Genomic DNA, 20,590 nt, shown 5'->3' on the forward strand with positions numbered 1-20,590 from the left:
TTTTTTAGCAATGAGACATTCTACCTCAAGTGTGTTCCCATTCCTTGCATCCTTTGTATTGCTTGATGATTTCCTCTACTTGGATATCCTACCACCATATACCCTCTATTGTATGTAGCTCAATTGATTTGGGGAGCAGGGGAAATGAATTTCGCATCATGTGAATGCGAAAATACATGCTGAAAACCTCTTTCTATGTTGCTTCATCTAATTTGATGAAGTTCCCCAATTTGTCTCCAATAGCCTTAAATGTCTCTTCATTCCAATACTCGTGCAACAGGTTGTATAAATGAATCCAAATCGACACTTCTTCAATTGTAGCCTAGTTAGGATTGAAATTGGGAATCCAATCCTTAATATGGAATCCTACCTCATTTATCATGAATTGCCCTCTAAGGAGGATCCGTTCTTTCTCTTGTGTGCTTTCTAATGTAATCAGAAAAAAACCATTCAACAAGGATTTGATAGAGGTGTGTTCTCCCTAAATCTCACTGACCCAATTGTCTAATTTGGGAGAGGCAAGCCAACCCCTACCCCTCTTCAAAAAAAAAGTTCTTTCTCTAAGGGTTTGAATCGAAGATCTCCAAGCCTCCAAGTCAATTCTTCAATCTGTCACTCCATCCTTGCTTGTCGAGGGTATGTTTTTTGGATTTGGTGGTTTTGATGGATATCCCTTACTCTGTCAAGCTATTTTTCCCAGCTTGTTGGATTTATCGTGCGTAGTAGAAATGATCTCAGAGTAGCCCCATTTGTTTCTTGGATAAATTTGGGCCGGATTTAAGTGATGATGCCGACGACCAAGATTAATACTAGGATTCCATGGCTTTGAAGGAAAACAAGTGTTTCAATTGCATTGAATCTAATATGTCCTAGCGAAGTGATGGCCATTGTGTGATCTCCAATATCCGTGTTGTTGCCTTTGTCTAAAGCCTGATGTATGTCTTCTCTGCTCCTACCGATCAATGGAAATCTTGGCACTATCTCTTTATACTCCATACCAATCCTGTGTCACTACCTGCTTTTGAAGGGAATTTGACTACCTTCACTGCTCATTAGCCTGCCTTCGCCATCTACTCTATTGTGTGTTTTCTATAAATTTTAACTTTATATATTTTTTAATTTAAAAAAAAAAATGATATTGTAAAAATAAACTCTAACAATGATAACACTCTCAATACTAATTAACTATTATATTATTAAAACAAACACTTATCTTTTATTTATTTATTTACATTCAACTTCCAATAATTTGTTGATCTCAAGATATTACAAGTCTACATATCATATCATTTGTCCTACTTCATCTACCAATTACATAACAAATACTTTTTCTAATATTCTACCAAAATATGTACCTATCACAATATGATTACTACAAACATAAATTTAAAAAAAAAATATTTTCAAACTATTACTTTGAACAGTCACACATCCACGACTTTTCATTACGAAAGCATCTCTCTGGTTCTCGGGAGATTGATGCTGGGGCAGAGCTTTTGAATTGCTCTACATGATGCAAATTTGATCACTAGAATAGAAGATCCTCCAAATTTAAAGAATTTTCAGGTATTGAAAATTATTTTTTCTGAAAACTAAACTTTGCTTGCGCATGGGAAAGGGAGGAGACAAAGAGAGAGCAATATATCCAAATGGTTTCGATTTCAGGTGAGCTTTTACATGCTTTTGTTGAAAAGAAGAAGGTTGATCTGGCGTTTGAGGGTTTACCATCTAAAAGAGACATAATTGCTCCAAATTGACACAGGCCACCTCTTGTGATGGAATATATTGGTTTTCAAATGGAAATTGTGACACCCACATGCGTTCAAGGTCGCTTCGTGGTCTCAGAAAGGTCTGCTCAGGTACGACTAGTGCTTCAATGTACATAGTATAACCATAATGCTAGATTGATCGTTTGAAGGATTGTGTGTTTCTTATTGAGGAGAAAGTTATATCCGGTGTTTTTTAAGATTGTGGTCAATTCCCATCTCATGGTACTTAAAATCACACCTACAAGCTCTAGCAAACTTTTTGCCTTTTCTTTCCGTTTTTTCTTTCCTGAATGAGGACAGCATCTATGCAGCAACCAAAATGCCCCATTTATTATTGTAATTAATTAAAATTAAAAATTAACTAATTATAAATTAAAATACAATAACATTTTTTTCACTCAATTAATAATTACAGTAAATATTGCTGCATAGAAAGTGGTCTGAATGAGTGGGGTATACTAACAAATGTGTAGACATTGTTCAAGATGTCAGAAGATTATGCAAGAAAGAGGTTTAGGCTATACTTGTGGACGAAACAATTTGCAAGGAAAGGGCAATGCATTTGCAATTAATTTAACCCTACCTAGGAGGAACATAAAAAAGCTCACGCAGGGTTCGAAATTAAAGGGAAGGGAGAGAAGGAATTATTTCATATAACTTAGGCTGAACCTAGTAGATGCAGAGCACCTAAAGAGGATTGGAATGATTGATTATCTATGTTTTGCAGTTTGTGAGGGGTGACAGAATGAAATGTCAACATGGATTTGTTTGTGAGCAGTAAGTGACATCTGGGGTGAGTCCATCAATGTCATGAGGGTTGTTATCTTTTAATGAAGAATGAAGAATGAATTTTAATGACATCTACAAAACCAAGTGTTCAAAAGGACCAAAAGCCACAAAAGCCACAAAATTGATAGACCATCATATTTCTTTCTTTACCAGCTCTTCTATTGTGAATTTTGACCAAGACATTTGTTAAATTGTGGAACCTTGTCTTCTCAAAGTGCTCATTTAGATTGTACACCTTCAAAGTATTTTCAAACTGCTTATGGATATCCTCATATGGTATGCACACTATTGTTGAATTTATAGCATAAGTTGGACATTAATACATCTGATAACTGATCAAAGAATCATGTGTGTATATATGTGTGTGTGTGTGTGTGTGCATGTATATGTATATATACATACATATATATGCATGTGTGTGTATATGTATGTATTTACACATATATATATATATATATATATATGTATGCATTATCAGAAAGTCATTTGTGTGTATATATATATGTATGTATGTGTATACATAGATACATATATATATACACACATACATATATCATATATGTATATGTATGTATGTATGTACGTATGTATGCATGCATGCATGTATATGTATATATGTATATACATGTATGCATGCTTGTATATGTATATACATGTATATGTATGTATGCATGTATATGTGTATACATGCATACATACACACATACATGTATATACATGCATACATGTATGTGTGTATGTATGCATGTATACACATATACATGCATACATACATATACATGTATATACATATACAAGCATGCATACATGTATATACATATATACACATACATATATGTATATGCATATATATACATACATACATACATATACCATGTATGTATGTATGGTATATGTATGTATGTATGTATATATATGCATATACATATATGTATGTATGGTATATGTATGTATATGTATATACATACATACATACATACATGGTATATGTATGTATGTATGTATACATACATACATATACCATACATACATACATACATACATATACCATGTATGTATGTATGTATGTATATACATATGTATATGTATATACATACATACATATACCATACATACATACATGGTATATGTATGTATGTATGTATATATATGCATATACATATATGTATGTGTATGTATGTATGTATGTATATATGCATATACATGTATGTATATATATGCATATACATATATGTATGTATGTATGGTATATGTATGTATGTATGTATGCATATACATGTATGTAAGCATGTATATGTATATATGTCTATACATTACACATACATATATGTATATGCATATATATACACATATATATGCATATACATATATGTATGTGTATATATGTATGTACGTATGGTATATGTATGTATGTATGTATATATGCATATACATGTATGTATGCATGTATATGTATATATGCCTATACATGTATACATGCACGAATATGTATATATGCATGCATGTATACACATATATACATGTACATCATGTACATACATATATGCACATATATACATATACATGCATGCATGCATACATGTATATGCACATATATACATATACATCATGTACATACATATATACACATATATACATATACATGCATGCATGCATGCATACATACATACATAGATATATGTGTGTGTGTGTGTGTGTAAAGTTTTGAGAAGATTGTACTCTTTTCTTTTGAACCTTGTTACCCCTCTTTTATATTGTTTTTGTTTTGTGCTGATCTTTTCTTGGACCTCAAAAAGCTGTCATTTTATTTAAGGTATCTATTTGCTGGTAAATGCTGTCCTTTTGTAGCCAGTTCTTCTCTTAATTGATTGATCCTCGGCAAAAACCACTTTTCGGGCAGTGTTTTTTCGGTTTTATTAATAAAGGGCACGTGCACCCGTACGTAGCCAGTCTAGTTGTTCTGTCCATAGAATTGTAGGGGCAATTTCTTGAAATTAACCATATGACGTAGTGCACATATACATACATATATACATGTATGTATGTATATATATATACATATAGATGCATACATACATACATGCATGCATACATATACATACACACACATATATTTATATATATACACACACACACGAGTCTTTGATTAGTTATCAGATGCATTAAAGTGCGACTGATGGTATAAATTCAACAATAAAGTGTGTACCATATGAGGATATCCATAAGTAGTTTGAAAATACTTTGAAGGTGTACAATCTAAATGAGCACTTTGGAGATTAATGCATCTAATAACTGATCAGAAAGTCATTTAATACACACACAAACACAAACACACATGACTCTCTGATTAGTTATCAGAGATATCTATCTATATATATGATCAAAGAGTCATTAAATATATATATATATATATAATGTGTGTATGTATGTATATATGTATGTATGTATGCACGCATGTGTATATATATATATATACACACATGTGTGCATACATACATACATATATACATACATACACACACATACACACATACATACATACATATATATACATATATACATACATACACACATACATACACACATTTGCATATATATCTATATTGCTTCAAAATGATTAATCATGGTTCGATTTGGAGCATCTCATCATTATATCTGTTATGATGCCAGTGACCAAGTTTATGGTTGTAGAATGAACTATGCTTATCGCAGATCGCTGACTGTGATCACCTGACAATTCATGGCTGAGATTGCAGATCATATTGAGATCATAATCAATATTGAATAGTGGTCAATCAGTATGTATATTGTAATTTCCATCACCGATTATAATCAGGATTTGTTAAGTGTTGTCAATAGTTGTTAAGGGCAGTCCCATGTAGGGACATGACCCTACAGGGCTTAAAGGCACTGTAGGGTCATCTCTCTACCCGGGACATGACCCCTCTGACTTATATATGCATTGGCAAATTGATCACTGGAAAAACATCAAGGAAAACACATGCTATTACCTGCAATCTTCTCCTTTACATCTGCAACAAGTATTAAAGCAGTGGCATCATAAATTGAAGGATACAACCTGCAGAATAACATTTAGATACATACAAACAATAATCACATATCTAATAAAGTTTACTGTGAGGAATTTATTAGAACACAGTATAGTGAATCTCTAATTAAGAAATAAGTCTAAACTCTACCACAAATCGAATTCCTTAACATGGTATCAGAGCCTAGTTGGTAGAGAAAAAATAAGGATAAGAAAAATCTTAAATCAAATATCAGACTTACAGTCAAATTAAAAGGAGGAGTAATCATGGTGAATAATGTAAGAGTTGAGGACAGACTCGAAGGTGCCTCAAATTTTTTTTTATGGAAAACTTGAATCATATCAATTCTTGAAGAACATGAATTGGATTCATTCATAGAAAAAGACAAGAAGATGCCTAAAGATGAAATGGAGAAGACAATGTGGAAAATACGTAATAACAAGGCTAAGACAATAATTATAGACTCTGTTAAAGTGTTATGTCCCCTCCTTAGTTGGGCTATTAGGGTCATGAGAGTTAGCTTATCATGGGAGTCTCATAGGCTAGCGGTATTGGATAGAGACTCACATAGAATATTCAGTGGCCGGACATGGCATTTCAGGCAGTTTTGGGCCAGTTTGGAGCAGTTCCTTGATTTTAGGAGGTCTTCCTAAAATTTATGAGGATGTGGCAGCTTCCAGATATGTGGCTTCTTGGGACTAGTCCGTGGTTTCAGTTTCAAGACGACTAGGTGGGTCCCTAGATTTTAGGGATGGGATTGCCAGTTGACCCATCTTGTTCGGTGTCATAGACAAGTGACACGGTTAGTTTTATGATTATCTGGTTGATTTGGGCTTTTGGAGGCATAAAGGGAAATATTTTAATATTTCCTAAGTTGATTATTAAATAAATTATAATAAGGCTATATTTATAGTCATTTTGGAGTAACAAGGGAATAATTTAATAATCTGGGATTGTATACCTATTTGTGATAGCTCGTTAGAAAGGTCTTGAATTATTAAACTTATTTTCACTACGAGGAGGTTATTTGATGCATTGAGTTATGACAATTCAATAAAGTAACTTTTTTCCTTAGTCTGGATGCCATTTATATGGGAAATGTTATTTTAATTAAAGTGCAAAGTGGGGAATTCCCTTTTAGGATTCGAATTGCTTTGGAGAGGGGATATGAGGAGAAGTAACCCTATTTTTTGAGCATCTTTTGAACATTACACTTTTGAAATTCGCCATTGCTTTGGTGGAGCGAATTGGAGGCCTGAGACGCAAACCCCAGGACTAGAATTGCTGGGATGTAACCCTCAGCAAGGATTAATTGTTGCTTTTGTTCGATTGGGCACTCAGATTGTCAGAGGTAGAGATCGATCTCAGCATTGTCTGCAGATTTAGTTTGGCAGAGTGGGTTTCAGCTGGGTGGCCAGCTCATTTCAGCTTGCATGTGCCTCTGTAGCAGCTTACATGAGTGTTCTTGGGAGGTCTCATTCATCTTGTAGTTGACGCCATTGTTGAGTATCGCTGAGTAGGTGTTATAGACAGAAAATTGTATCATCTTGTTTACGATTGTTAATCTTCCTCATGTTGGTGTTAATTCAGATTGTTGAAGGCATCAAACTAATGCAAGGATCCATTGTTGAATTAAAGAAAAATGAGGTTGTTTACCTATATGGGTATTTATTGTTTTAGAATTAAAGTACTATTAAATTCTTAGCATTTTCCTTATTGTTCTAGCTGGAATTTGTTTAGTGTTCTGTGCAATTATTTGTATTTCCAAGAACCCCCCAAAAAAAAAAAGAAGAAGAAAAAAAAGAAGGGTGAATATTAGAGAAAAACAACAAAACAAAATCAGAATTTGGCACTTATTTGGATAAGGGTTTAAACACTAGTCAAAGAGAAGTTCTTCAAACACGACAGTTATTTTCGTTAAGACCGGTTTGGGATCTTTTAGTGGCATCAGAGCCATGATCTTGCTAGCCTGTGAATTTATTTAAAAAATTCTATGCATCCTGGAAGAGCAGATCTACACTGGTATTACACTCGTAGGAGAGCTCGGTACAATTTAGAGTTTGTTACAGAAGAAGAGCCCATTATGGTAGATGAACAGGGAGATGCCAGATAGAACCAACAGGAGGAAGAGAGAGAGTTGATGCAAACTCTCATCACTATGCAACCTAGGATAGTGTAGACCCTAGAAAGGTTACAAAATACCTTGAAATGGATGGAGCTGGACAGACACAGAGGGAGGTAGGAGAGATAGGGACGGAGCAAATCTGTTTCAGTTGTAGGAAGCCAACATAGTCATAGATCCCGTGCATCGAATGGGGGCTTCCTTCATTCCCCTAGATGGGAACAACCCCGTACACCTACTAGGGATAGACCCTTGCTTCTTCATTTTATACCAAGTAGACAACCAACATAGGTAGAGCCACTTGAGGAAGGATTCCAGGAATTGGTTATGGCAGCCACAGTTGAGTGGAGAGCCCTACCGCCAAAGGTTAGGAATGTTTTTCCTTTTCCCCAGTATTGTGCACAACGTAGAGATTCTACCAGGTCGGAGGAGATAGAAGCCATAGGCCACAACAGGACAATGATCTCAATAGGGCTATTGGGAAGATCACATTGGCTACTTATGATGGTACTAGTGGTGCGCGTGCATGAGCTTGGGTGCACAATCTGGACATTTATTTATCCTTGAGACCTATGCCTAAGAGAGAGGCTATTCAGTTTGTTGTCTTGCATTTAGACGGGGTTGCTTATGATTGGTGGTACCATGGATTAGTCACCTAGGATCATACCTTGGTTCACTCCTATGTAGGGTTCACAGAGCGCCTCATTACTAGGTTTGATCGGAAAGACACAAAGCTTTACTATAGGGAGCTGGCACTTCTTAGACAAATAGGGCACGTGGAGGCTTATATTATTGAGTTCTAGCATATTGCAGTCATGGTACCCAATATGCCTTAGAAGTGTAGTGTGATGCTTTTTATAGAGGGATTGTAGGATAGGCTTAAGGGGTTGGTGCGAGCATTTAGGCCAAACACTCTCAAGGAGGTCATTGATGTGACATTAAGACTGGACACTCCTTATCAGGTAGATAAGAAGGCATTTAGGGACTCTCGACCTACACAGAAGGCCAACACTCCTTAGGGTAGAGGTGGACCACCATTCTGGCCTCCCAAGTTGGACTAGGAGACTAGGAACGAGCTGAGGAGGAACCTATGCTTCTCTTGTAAGGAGACATGGGTGCCCGATTATCGTTGTTTGGGTAAAGGCAAGGTTCATTTGATTGAGGTGACATCTGAGATGGGAGAGGAGGAGATACCTGACACTGATACTAAGGATAGTTCGGATGAGGTTGAGTAGGAGCACCCATAGATGGAGTTAGACACTCCTAAACCTTTGGTGTTCGCCAAGGTGACTATGGCCACTCTCTCTAGTTATCTTAGGTTTCATGCCTTTCAATTGAAATGTAGGCTCCAGGGCCAACGTGTTATGAGCTTGGTAGACATAGGGGCCACACACAACTTTATTGATCAGAAGTTAGTTGATAGATGGGGGTTACAGTATGAGGAGTTTGCTGGGTTTGGACTGAAGGTTGTAGATGGTGTAGTATTGGGTTGTACTAGGAGGATTTCTTAGCTTAGCATTTAGATGGGGGATTACACTTTGACAAATGATTTCTATGTGCTACTATTAGAGGATTATGATGTGGTTTTGGGCATGCAGTGGTTATAGGGTATTGGCCAATACATTATTGACCACCACCATATATAGTTGGAGTTCATTTATGGAGAGAAGAATATAGTTCTTAGAGCAACTTCAAATGGTGGACCTATAGAGGTGTCTTCCCGCAAGATGGAGTGTATTATTAGACATGATGATGTGATTTGGGCTACACACTGTTATGTGAAGGCCAAAACTCCCACACCGTAGGATGGCAAGGCATTTCATGTTGATATGTAGTTAGTGATGGAGTGACATGGTAGAGTTTTTGGTGACATATCCCCTAGTATACGTCTAGATAGAGGTTTTGAGCATGTGATAGAGTTGGAGGATGGTGCTAAGCTAGTGATTACTACCACATATTGTCATCCTAGAGCATACAAGGATGAGATTGAGAAGACCATCAATTGTTGGACATTAGGTTCATTCGCCCTAGCTCTAGTCCTTTTGCTTCTTCTGTGGTACTGGTTAGGAAGAAGGATGGGACTTTGCGGATGTGTATAGATTACAGAGCTTTGAACAAGAAGATAATAAAAAATAGATATCCCATTCCATGCATAGATGAGCTGTTGGATGAGCTTCATGGAGCTATCTACTTCTCTAAGATTAGTCTTCATTCAAGCTATCATCAGATTTGTGTACGGGATGAGGACGTACACAAGACTGTCTTCCATTGTCATTATGGGCACTATGAGTTCTTGGTGATGCCTTTTGGCCTCACAAATACACCTGCCACTTTCTAGTTTTGTATGAACCACATCTTCAACAAACAATTGAAGAAATTGGTTCTAGTATATTTTGATGATATACTAATCTACAATCGTACATGGGAGGATCATCTTAGGCACCTAGAGGAGATACTTAGCATCATGGAGAGTTAGTCTCTATATACTAAGTTGTCCAAATGTGAATTTGGATTTATGAAGATCTTATATTTAGGCCATGTGATTAGTGCTGATGGGGTGAAAGTGCATGATGAGAAGATATAGGCAATTCGAGACTGTCCCTATCCTAGGAATATTACAGAGTTAAGTGGATTCCTTGGTTTATGTGCTTATTACAGAGGTTCATGAAGGGATTCTCTTAGCTAGTAGCACCTTTGACGGATCTCACAAAGAAGGGGGCCTTTAGATGGATAGAGCAGGTGCAAAGAGTTTTTGATAGGCTCAAGGAGATTATGAGCAGTTGTCTGGTTTTGGCACTTCTTTCTTTTTCACAACCTTTTGTACTTGAGTGTAATGCTTCGGGTAAAGGCATTGGAACAATTTTAATGCAGAATAAACATCCCATTGCCTATGAGAGTAGGAAGCTGCGTGATAGTGAGAGATTGTATTCTACATATGATAAAGAAATGTTGGCTATTATGCATGCATTAGCCAAATTTACACAGTATCTTGTTGGCAACAAATTTGTGGTATGAACAAACCACAATAGTCTAAAATATTTCCTTGATCAAAAGGAGCTCAATGATCATTGACAAAAATGGGTAGGCAAGGTCCAAGCCTATGATTTTGACATAGAGTAACAAAGGGAAGAACAATACTGTAGCTGATGCACTTTCTAGAAAACCATCACTTGCTGCCCTATGTTCATTAAGTGGGATTTCAATAGATTAGAAGGCTCAACTTTTAGTAGAGTATTCCAAAAATCAGCATGCTTATGAGGTCATGGATGGATTGGTAGAGGATGACAAATACAGTGTGGTTGATGACATCATCTACTACAAAAATAGAGTCTATCTTGTTCCTAAATCATAGTTGAAGGAACAAATTTTGCATGCCTTCATGATACGCCTACGACAGGGTATCCAGGGTATGTTAAGACATAAAGAGCGGTTTGGGAGAGATTCTCTTGAAGAGTCTCAAGGATGATGTCTTACACCATGTTCGTGAGTGCATGACTTGTCAGCAGAACAAGTCAGAACATACTTTCCCCACTGGTTTGTTGGAGCCCTTGCCTATACCAGAATTGAAGTGGACAAGACTCTATGGATTTCATTACAGGTCTTCCTCGAGTTCAGGGGAAGGATTGTATTTATGTAGTGGTGGACAGATTGACTAGATATGCCCACTTCTTTCCAATTGTAGTTGATTTCACAACATACCAGGTAGCTAAGCTATTCTCCATAGAGATGTTTAGACTCCATGGTCTTCCTAAGACTACAGTGAGTGATAGGGACAATAGGTTTGTGAGTTATTTTTGACAGAAACTTTTCAGGCTTGCAGGCACTGAGTTGACACATAGTAGTAGTTACCACCCTTAGACGGATCGACAGACCGAGATAGTTAATAAGTAGATTGAGGGGTATCTGCACAACTTTGTGTTAGGGCAGCAAAAGGCATGAGCGCGTTGGTTGTATTTGGGCGAGTATTGTTATAATACTACACACCACATGTCTATAGATATGACTACTTTTAAGGCCCTTTATGGCTACGATACATTATCTTTTTCTGATTTGGCGTTGAGTGACAACAGAGTTCCTTTGGCACAGGATTGGTTACAGGAGAACCAGGATATCAAGAGATCTCTTAGGGATAACATACAACATGCTCACAATCAACAAAAGATGTACGTTGATCGGCATAGGACTGAGAGGGCATTTGAGATGGGTGACATGGTTTTCTTTCACTTACAACCCTACAAACAGAGCACCTTAAAAGGGAGAGGAGCTCAAAAGCTCAAGCCTCTCTTTTATGGTCCATATAGAGTACTTGGGCGGGTTGGAGAGGTTGCCTATGAGATTGAGTTACCGCCTGGTAGTAGGATTCATAATGTGTTCCTCGTGTCATGCCTAAAAAGGCACTGGGACAACATATTCAACATCACCTGACTTACCTCCCTTGGATGAGGAAGGCAAGCTGACTTTGGTTCTTGATGAGATTCTTGAGGTAAGGGAATGACGACTGAGGAGCAAGGTGATCTGGGAGTATTTGGTGTGTTGGAGAGATCTTCCCATAGAGGATGCCACTTCGGAGGGTAAATCCATTTTACAACACCTAGCATTGCAGTCGCTTGAGGGCAATCATCTTCGAGAGGGGAGGACTGTTAAATATAATTGCATGTTTCCAATATTATACTTTATGCAATTATATTCACATGAACATGAATATAATTGCATAAAGTATAATGCTGGAAACATGCAACTAAAAAGAAATATCTAGCCATCATCAGGGTTTAGAAAACACTGTGTCAGGGTTATAGTGACTGGTTTGTATTATGCAAGGCTCGACATTTTGACCTAGTTTAATCTTCTCATTCTCTATTGAGAATGACTCTCCCTCCTAGGATAAGGCACATGTACTGTTCTGGTCCTACCATCCGAGCTACTGTTTTGGTCCTACCATTCGAGCATATTGATGTTTAGAATGTTCGCTCAGTAATAGGCAGGCATGCTTGATTAATTGGCACCACCGACATCTGGTGATCAAATGAGGCAAGCATGCCTCTAAACGACCTTGGCCAAGGATTTAGATGGGCAAATGAACAACCCGATCACCACCCTTGACTTGCCAATCATGTCATTTTCCTTAGTTTTGATTCATCTTTATGATTTTGCATTTTATACATCTATCCATTTCATATGGACCACACCATCATCTCAACCCTTCCTGGCTATTCTGGATGATTCCTCGGCATGATTTTTTTTTATTTTTTATTTTTTCAATTTTTTTTTCAGCTTTGATTGTCAAATATTCAGTTATGTAAAATAAAACTCTTTCAACATTACATTATCAGTTTCTCTAAAATAGTGTTGGGCCTAGGGTTCAATGTCGAACCTAGAGCTCTGATACCATATGTAACATCTGCTTTTTCTAGGTCTTAACTAACAACTAACATATCAAAGAATTAAATTATTACTTCATTTTCATAGGAAGACAGTTATATCAGTTAGGTTCATGTGAATGTTAGTAGATCTTGTAGAGTAAGTTTATTATGCGGGTTATCCACGGCCATAAAATTTGAGGGGCATTAGCATATGTAGCATACCTTACTAGAGCTCGTTGACCCATCAGTAGATCCAACAGCAACAGAGGCAAAGATAGCAGCAGGATTTTTTTATGATGATTCATTAACGGTTACAATTAGTTAAACAAAAATTTAATAACTAACAATTGAAGAAATCAACAATGAATTTACTAAGGAAATTAAAATCTACGTACCATTGAATTCGAAATTGAAATCCGTCTAGAGATACATCTACAAAACCCAGGTTAGTCCATAAATACCACTTAGGAACAAATGACAATTAACATCAAATACCACTATATCATTTAGGGCATCAAACACCATTGTATCATTTAGGGCATCAAATACCACTGTATCAATTAGGGCATCAAATACCATTGCATCATTTAGGGCATCAAATACCATTGTTCCTTCCATTGCTAATTATGGCGATGACATTTAGTTAAAAAATATGCTCATATTCGTTATTCAAATAAATGAAAGACTGAAATAATAATCCATGAGATAAACCTATCTCTTGCATATAGATATATTCAATGTTTAGTAGGAAGAGCAACCGATCTAATTGGTTGCCAATTACATTGACGAGAAGAGTTGCTTTCATTTAAGGAAATAACTGAAACGATGATATAAATCAATCCATCTTATCTTCTATTTGAATAAACTTCATAAAAGTAAAATACTTGTTACCAATAAATGTTTGAATGCTCAACTTATCTTTGTCTAATGTACATCTTGACATCTTGTGGAGAGGGGAAAAACATTGTCAGGGGTTTAACATTCCAACCACGGACTTTAAACTTATCCCCACACTTTCTCTAACTAGAAAGGCCCTCCCTACCCGGAATAGACATGGAATACCTTGTTAGCCAATGAGCATCCTGGTACTTAATCCTACCACTCGACTTGACAATAGGAAAAATTAAGTAGACATGCATGAGTTATTTAATGATTCTTTTAAAAAGTAATAAATACATTGAATCGCTTCTGATTTTGGTTTCATGTTCTTGCAGATTTTCTCTCACCTCTTCACCCTCTTTTTTGGCTAATGAGACATTGAATAAATTCTTACATCTGCAATTTCGAGTGCATATATAAAGCAATATGAAATGGAAAAGCTGACCACATAACCTGATCAGTAAAAGTTGAAGCTCAGCTTGATTTTTGTACAGTTGGATCTTTTGAATTATGTATCCAAATGCAAAGCTTATATCGGATAAAAAGCTATGACTTGGTTTGTCCTCCAACTAGACGCATCAAATAAAATTGATGAGAGAAAGAGAGGAGCATAAGTAATAATGCAGAACTCGGGTTTCTCTATTCTTTCGACTTGTAGATAAAAGAAGGCATTCGAAAAAATATAAAGGCTTCCAAGAAGCTGTGACTCTTTGGGTAGTTATATAAAAAAAGAAGAAAGACTGTCTTCTTGAACCACCAATAAATATATGATGCCAAGTGTTCATTCTTGTCTCTTGTAAGGAAAGAAATAAATATGAAAGAGAACTCGAAGGTTACTTAATCAAAAGGATAATTTATCAAGTTATATAGTTATCGATATAAATATATATTATTTCGAATGATGACATTATATTATTATTATTTATCCAAGGTTGTACCAAGGCATGCATATCTAAATATGTGTATTAGTTGGAAAATTGTTTTTTCTTCATATCTTCTTAAGATATACGCATATTTAGATATACGTATTTTAATAGATATAAGCTTGTATAAATTAATATTATGGTGGCATCATACTTTTATACCTATGTGTACATACATATATATGTATTAATTGAAGTGATGAGAAAGTCAACATAAACCATTAAAGGTACATATTTTGATTATGATAAAATGTTTAATGTTTTATTGATTGACCAACTAGCTCATGCGTGTCCAATTTGTGTATCCTGTTATGCAGTCGCTAGGTCCTCAACTATGGTGATTCAAGATTCATACCCATTTCTCTAGTGATGGTGATGCTCCTGTGCCCAATTCGTTTCTGACAATGCTTCCACCTATTTGACGCGCTTCCTTCAAGGAAATTCTCCACAGTTAAATTATATTACCATAACAAGTTATTAATCATAAATGATTTTAACGGCTAACCGCCTTTTCAATTTCCACAAATTCATGATAAATAACCAACTATCCGGAATAGCTTTAAAATATCATCATAACGGTTAATTAGCATGTCATCTTCATATGAAATTATAATGATTAACCATCTTACCATTTCACATGATTATAACAAATTTCAATTGTTAAGTGACTTCACGGGACCTCAATAGCTATGTTAACATTTTAAATTGGGTTAAAAATTGGGATGTAACATCTAGGAAATAATAACCAATTTTAGTACTTAATTGTCAATATGCATATCAATATGTGAACAAAAATATTTAAATATTTGTTTTGCAATGAACAATATCATAAAAATCTAGAAATCTAAATATGCCCAAATGCTAGAGGGCTGCCATAAAGTTTCATCATCATGTTCAAGTTCAACATAGAAAACAATAATATAGAAAAATGAAGTAGATTGTTGCTTAAGCTCTTGGAAGCAAAAAAATTACCTCTTCTTGCAAAATGAAATCCCCAGTCAGCTGTAACACACTCCAGCTTCATAGGCAAAACCAAACAAATGACAAAACGACCACAATGTGTTTTTTTTTTGACCTTTTAGGGCATTTAGAGGGGCAAAACCCATTGGACGACCAAGTAGGGACAAACAAAATAAAGTTTTTTGTTTTAATTTTTTTAAGCTTCACAAAAAAAGGGACAATTGGTTATCCACAGTACGGTCAGGGGACTTCTGGATGTCCCCTTTTCGTATCGGGGACGACCAACCGTCCCTTTTTTTCTCCCATAAGTGCCCAAGTACTAGGGACATCCTCTGCATGTTTTAACTAATCGGGGACGGCGAGGGGACATCTAATACCCATCCTCCCGTCTTGGGTCTCCCCCTCCTAGGGACGTCCCCGTCTCGGAAACCTCGGCTTTTTGGGTGAGAACGCGTCCCCATGATACTTAGGTAAATTCAAAAAGAAGAGAGGAAAGAAAAAGATAAACTATAAGATGTAATGTTCCTGTCATAAAATAAATAATCAATCAAACCTTTGTTAATGGGCCGATTGATTTAGTATATCTCAGACCTATTTTTATTTAATTGTTTCCGTAGGTAGGTGTGGCTATCGGCTATCTTTGTAAACCCTTGGAAAGCGTCCCTGACAAGTATTTAAGTATCGCATGTAGGTAGTAGTTTGTATGCGATTTTGGATTCTTTCTTTGTATTGCGAATTCTTGTTGGAGTTTTGTATTGTTCACCATTTTGGAAGTGAAAGATCTTCCCTACTTGGCTATTCCGGTTTCGGTGGGAGTCAACCCTCACCCTATCCTGTCTCTGTATTACTTGCTCAGATCTGGAAAATCCGCTCACCATCTTTGTTTGCAAATACATATATTTGTATCAATCTTTGATTGGTTTTCAATACTTGTATTGGTGTTATTTGGTGTCTTGGGAAAATATAATCAACTTGTATCGATTACTCAGAGTACGACTCAATTAGTGGCGAAGCAACTTGCAATATCCTCCTCCCTCACCCTGACGACACTGTACCATCCATACAACTTCAAACTCTGTTGTAAGGAGTACACGCTCATACTGTACGGATGCTTCCATCATCTTATAGACTAGACACATCATACGACCAGACACCATCCACACGACGATATGGACTTCTACCGTATGGTCACCAACTAGTTGTACGGCCATCTGCACTCCATACTGTATGATGTCCAATTAGCTGTATGACCATCACTTCTTTCTCTCCCAGGCCGTACAACCAACTTGCTACTTGTCCCCACCTTACGGTCACTTGATTATTAGTTGTACGACTAGTTTTTGTTCTAAGTTTGGGCATTTAGGAAGAAGTGTCAAGAATGAAACATTACAGTGGTATCAAAGCCAATCATCCTAAGTCAATCATCCTACCAACTTGTGGACAGTGAATGAGAGTTTATAGCTGGAAGAGAAGAAGATCCCATTTAGTTGATAGAATGACGGAACAAGAACCGGCTGTTGCCAAACTCATGGCAATACTAAGAGATCTTTCAAGAAGTTAGGTGCTGATTTATGATACTCAGCAACTTATGGAAGAAACACTTAGGAAATTGGCAGATAATAAAATATCCGGTAAATAAAATGGTCATAGCACGAACTCAATGTCGGGTAAGACAAACCCTCATCCAACACACTCTCGATGTTCCATGCTGTTTGTCCCTCCATGGACGGAGGTACGACTCGGAGGAAAGCATACAACTTTTGAGTAAGTTCAAGGAACAGTTGAGAGAAGATTGGAAGAATGCAAATTTGGAGGAAGATATATCCTACAAATATTATGCAGAACTAAGAATGAGATATTTCGAAGGCAGAAACCAAGGATATTTTAACGATGATCTTAGAAGAAAGTTGAGTAAGGTAAATCTGTCACCATTTGATGTATCGAGGACCATATCCACTCAAGCATGGGTAATGAAGGCCGACACTTACTTCCAACTTAATCCAATGCTAGAAGAAGAAGCAATCAAATTTGCAACACTACACTTGGAGGGAGTGGCACATGAATGGTGGCATCATGGCACCATCACACTAGGGCATGACCAAATAAATACTTATGCGGAATTCACTGAAAGATTGATAGATTGATTTGATGATAAAGCTCTAGAACTTAATTTCAAAAAATTAGCACAACTGAGGCAAACTAGTTCAGTTGACCAATACATCACAGAATTTCAGAAACTATATGTTTTGGTCATGGACATTTCCAAAAGGATATGAATCATGCTTTTCATGGATGGACTGACGGAACCCTTGAGGGGTTGGGTAAAAGGTGGCTACAAAAAAGGGACGGAGCATGGCATCATCATCGTCGTCATCCTTTTTAGGTTATTCACACTCCAAACCGCCAGTATTTCCAAAGGACAAAGATAACACACCTTTGTCGAAGAAGCCTTCGTTGGACGAAGCTATCAGACAAGAGCTACGAAGGAAGAAATTATGCTTCAATTGCAAGGGACCATGGGAGCTTGGGCGCAAATGTCTTGGTAAAGGGAAAATACACTACATTGAAGTTATATCCGATGACGAGGACGATCAAGAGGATCTACCCATAGAAGACAACCATCCCCACGAGGACACCAAAATGGTTAATTTGAATCATATGGAGAGAATCGCAACATTGCTACGATGCGGAGGAACCATTGCCTTAGCCGGGAACCCGAGGTGTACAGGTTTTTGTGTATGGGGAATCCTTCAAAGACAAAGGGTCATGGTGATGCTCGATAGCAGAGCCACTCTAAACTTCATAAACTCATCTTTGGTGAAACGAAGAGGTCTACCTGCTGAGATGCACACAGGATTCTAGGTCAAGCTCACTGGAGGGACACTTATACACCTTGTTCCCCAACTAAGTATCACCATGGCTAACCACACTGCGACAAAGGATTTCTTTATAATGGACCTGGATGATATGGAGGTTATTCTGGGCATACAGTGGATGGAGACACTTGATGAATACACTTAGAGCTTCAAACAGATGAACTTCACTTTTGTTGTCAATGGGAAGGAGGTTGTTCTCCATGGAATGATCAGTGAGGGACCAAAGGAAGTTTCAACATAGCGGATGGAGGCAATTTTTTGGCATGATGACATTGAATGGGCTGCACATTGTTTGGTTTCGGTGGAACCTATAAAAGGACAACAAACCTTTCAATGGGACAATGACCTTCAAAATATTTTGAGGACCCATGATAAAGTTTTTATAGACATTCCTCTCGGCATATCCCCCCATCGTGGGTTTGAACATACCATCGAGTTGGAATCCGGTGCCAAACCAATTATCACCACGCCTTACTGTCATCCCAAGAAATTCAAAGATGAGATCGAGAAAACTATTTAGGAATTGCTCGAGAAAGGATGGATCCGTCCCAGCTTTAGCCATTTTGCATCATCAGTGGTTTTGGTAAAAAAGAAAGATGAGATGATGTGCATGTGTGTGGACTAGCGTGTGTTGAATAAGAAGACAATAAAAAACAGATGCCCTATTCCCAAGATCGATGAATTGTTGGATGGATTGTACGAGGCGATTTATTTTTCTACAATAGATCTTCATTCCGGGTACCAATAGATTTGCATGCAGGAAGAAGACGTAGAGAAGACGGCTTTCCGTTGTCACTACAGGCATTATGAGTTCTTGGTCATGCCATTCGGATTAATGAACGCAACAACTACTTTTTAGTCCTACATGAATTGCATCTTCAACAAACAACTGCATAAGTACTTGTTGGTATTCTTTGATGATATCCTTATTTACAACAAAACTTGGGAAGAACACTTGAAACACTTGAATGAAGTCCTAAGGATCATGTAGTCTTAGTCCTTGCTCGCCAAGCAATCCAAGTATGAATTTGGAATGACAAAAATATTATACCTAGGGCACGTTGTCAGCAAATATGGAGTGCAGGTCCACCAAGAGAAGATTCAAGCTATCTTGGATTGGCTCCCACCAAAATTGCTCTTTGAGTTGCGAGGGTTCTTAGGTTTGTGCAGTTACCACCAAAGGTTTCTAAGCGGTTTCTCTTAGCTCAACGTACTGTTCACAGATCTAACTAAGAAAGGCTCCTTCCAATGGAATGAAAGAGTGCAACGCACTTTTTATAAGTTAAAAGAAACAATGAGCACTTGTTCGGTTCTTGCCTTACCCGATTGCACACAACCATTCATTCTAGAGTGTGATGCATCTAGAGAGGTAATTGACGCGGTATTAATGCAAGATAGACACCCTATAGCCTATGAGAGTTGAAAGCTTACAAAAGCGGAGCATCTATATTCCATTTATGACAAAGAGATGTTGGCCATCGTGCATGCACTAACCAAATTCCGACAGTATCTAGTAGGTTCCAAGTTTGTTGTTCATATTGATCATAATAGTTTGAGATATTTTCTAGAGCAGTGAGATCTAAACGAAAGGCAACAAAAATGGGTAAGCAAGATTCAGGCTTTTGATTTCGACATTGGATATGTGAAGGGGAAGAACAATGTTGTTGTAGATGCCCTGTCAAGAAAACGTGCCATTTGTTTACTATCTTAGATTTCAGCTGACTGGGAAGCACACTTATCGGTGGAATATTCTAAAAACACACTTGCATGTAAGCTAATGGACGGCGACATTCAAGATGACCAATACAAGGTGGTGGATGACATCATTTACTATAAGGATCGGGTATACTTGGAGCCTGAAT

General features: G+C 37.1%; 1 protein-coding gene across 9 annotated transcripts in view; it reads left to right on the forward strand.

Moving 5' to 3' along the window:
* The first annotated feature begins 1,429 nt into the window (after nt 1–1,429).
* Nucleotides 1,430–20,590, forward strand: part of LOC149580118 (1,4-dihydroxy-2-naphthoyl-CoA thioesterase 1-like) — a 216,101-nt gene continuing 196,940 nt past the window's right edge. For 8 of the 9 annotated variants that reach the window (XM_089789350.1, XM_089789340.1, XM_089789327.1 and 5 more), the window contains exons 1-2: nt 1,430–1,665; nt 1,763–1,859. In XM_089789350.1, the coding sequence (XP_089645476.1) occupies nt 1,610–1,665; nt 1,763–1,859 (153 nt within the window). In that variant the 5' untranslated portion in view covers nt 1,430–1,609. The remainder of the gene's footprint in view (nt 1,666–1,762; nt 1,860–20,590) is intronic. The other variant, XM_089789332.1, reaches the window with a different exon arrangement.

This window comes from Cupressus sempervirens, chromosome 1, assembly GCF_028749045.1.
Source record: "Cupressus sempervirens isolate cs-2001-9-10 chromosome 1, ASM2874904v1, whole genome shotgun sequence".
Classification (NCBI taxonomy): Eukaryota; Viridiplantae; Streptophyta; class Pinopsida; order Cupressales; family Cupressaceae; genus Cupressus; species Cupressus sempervirens.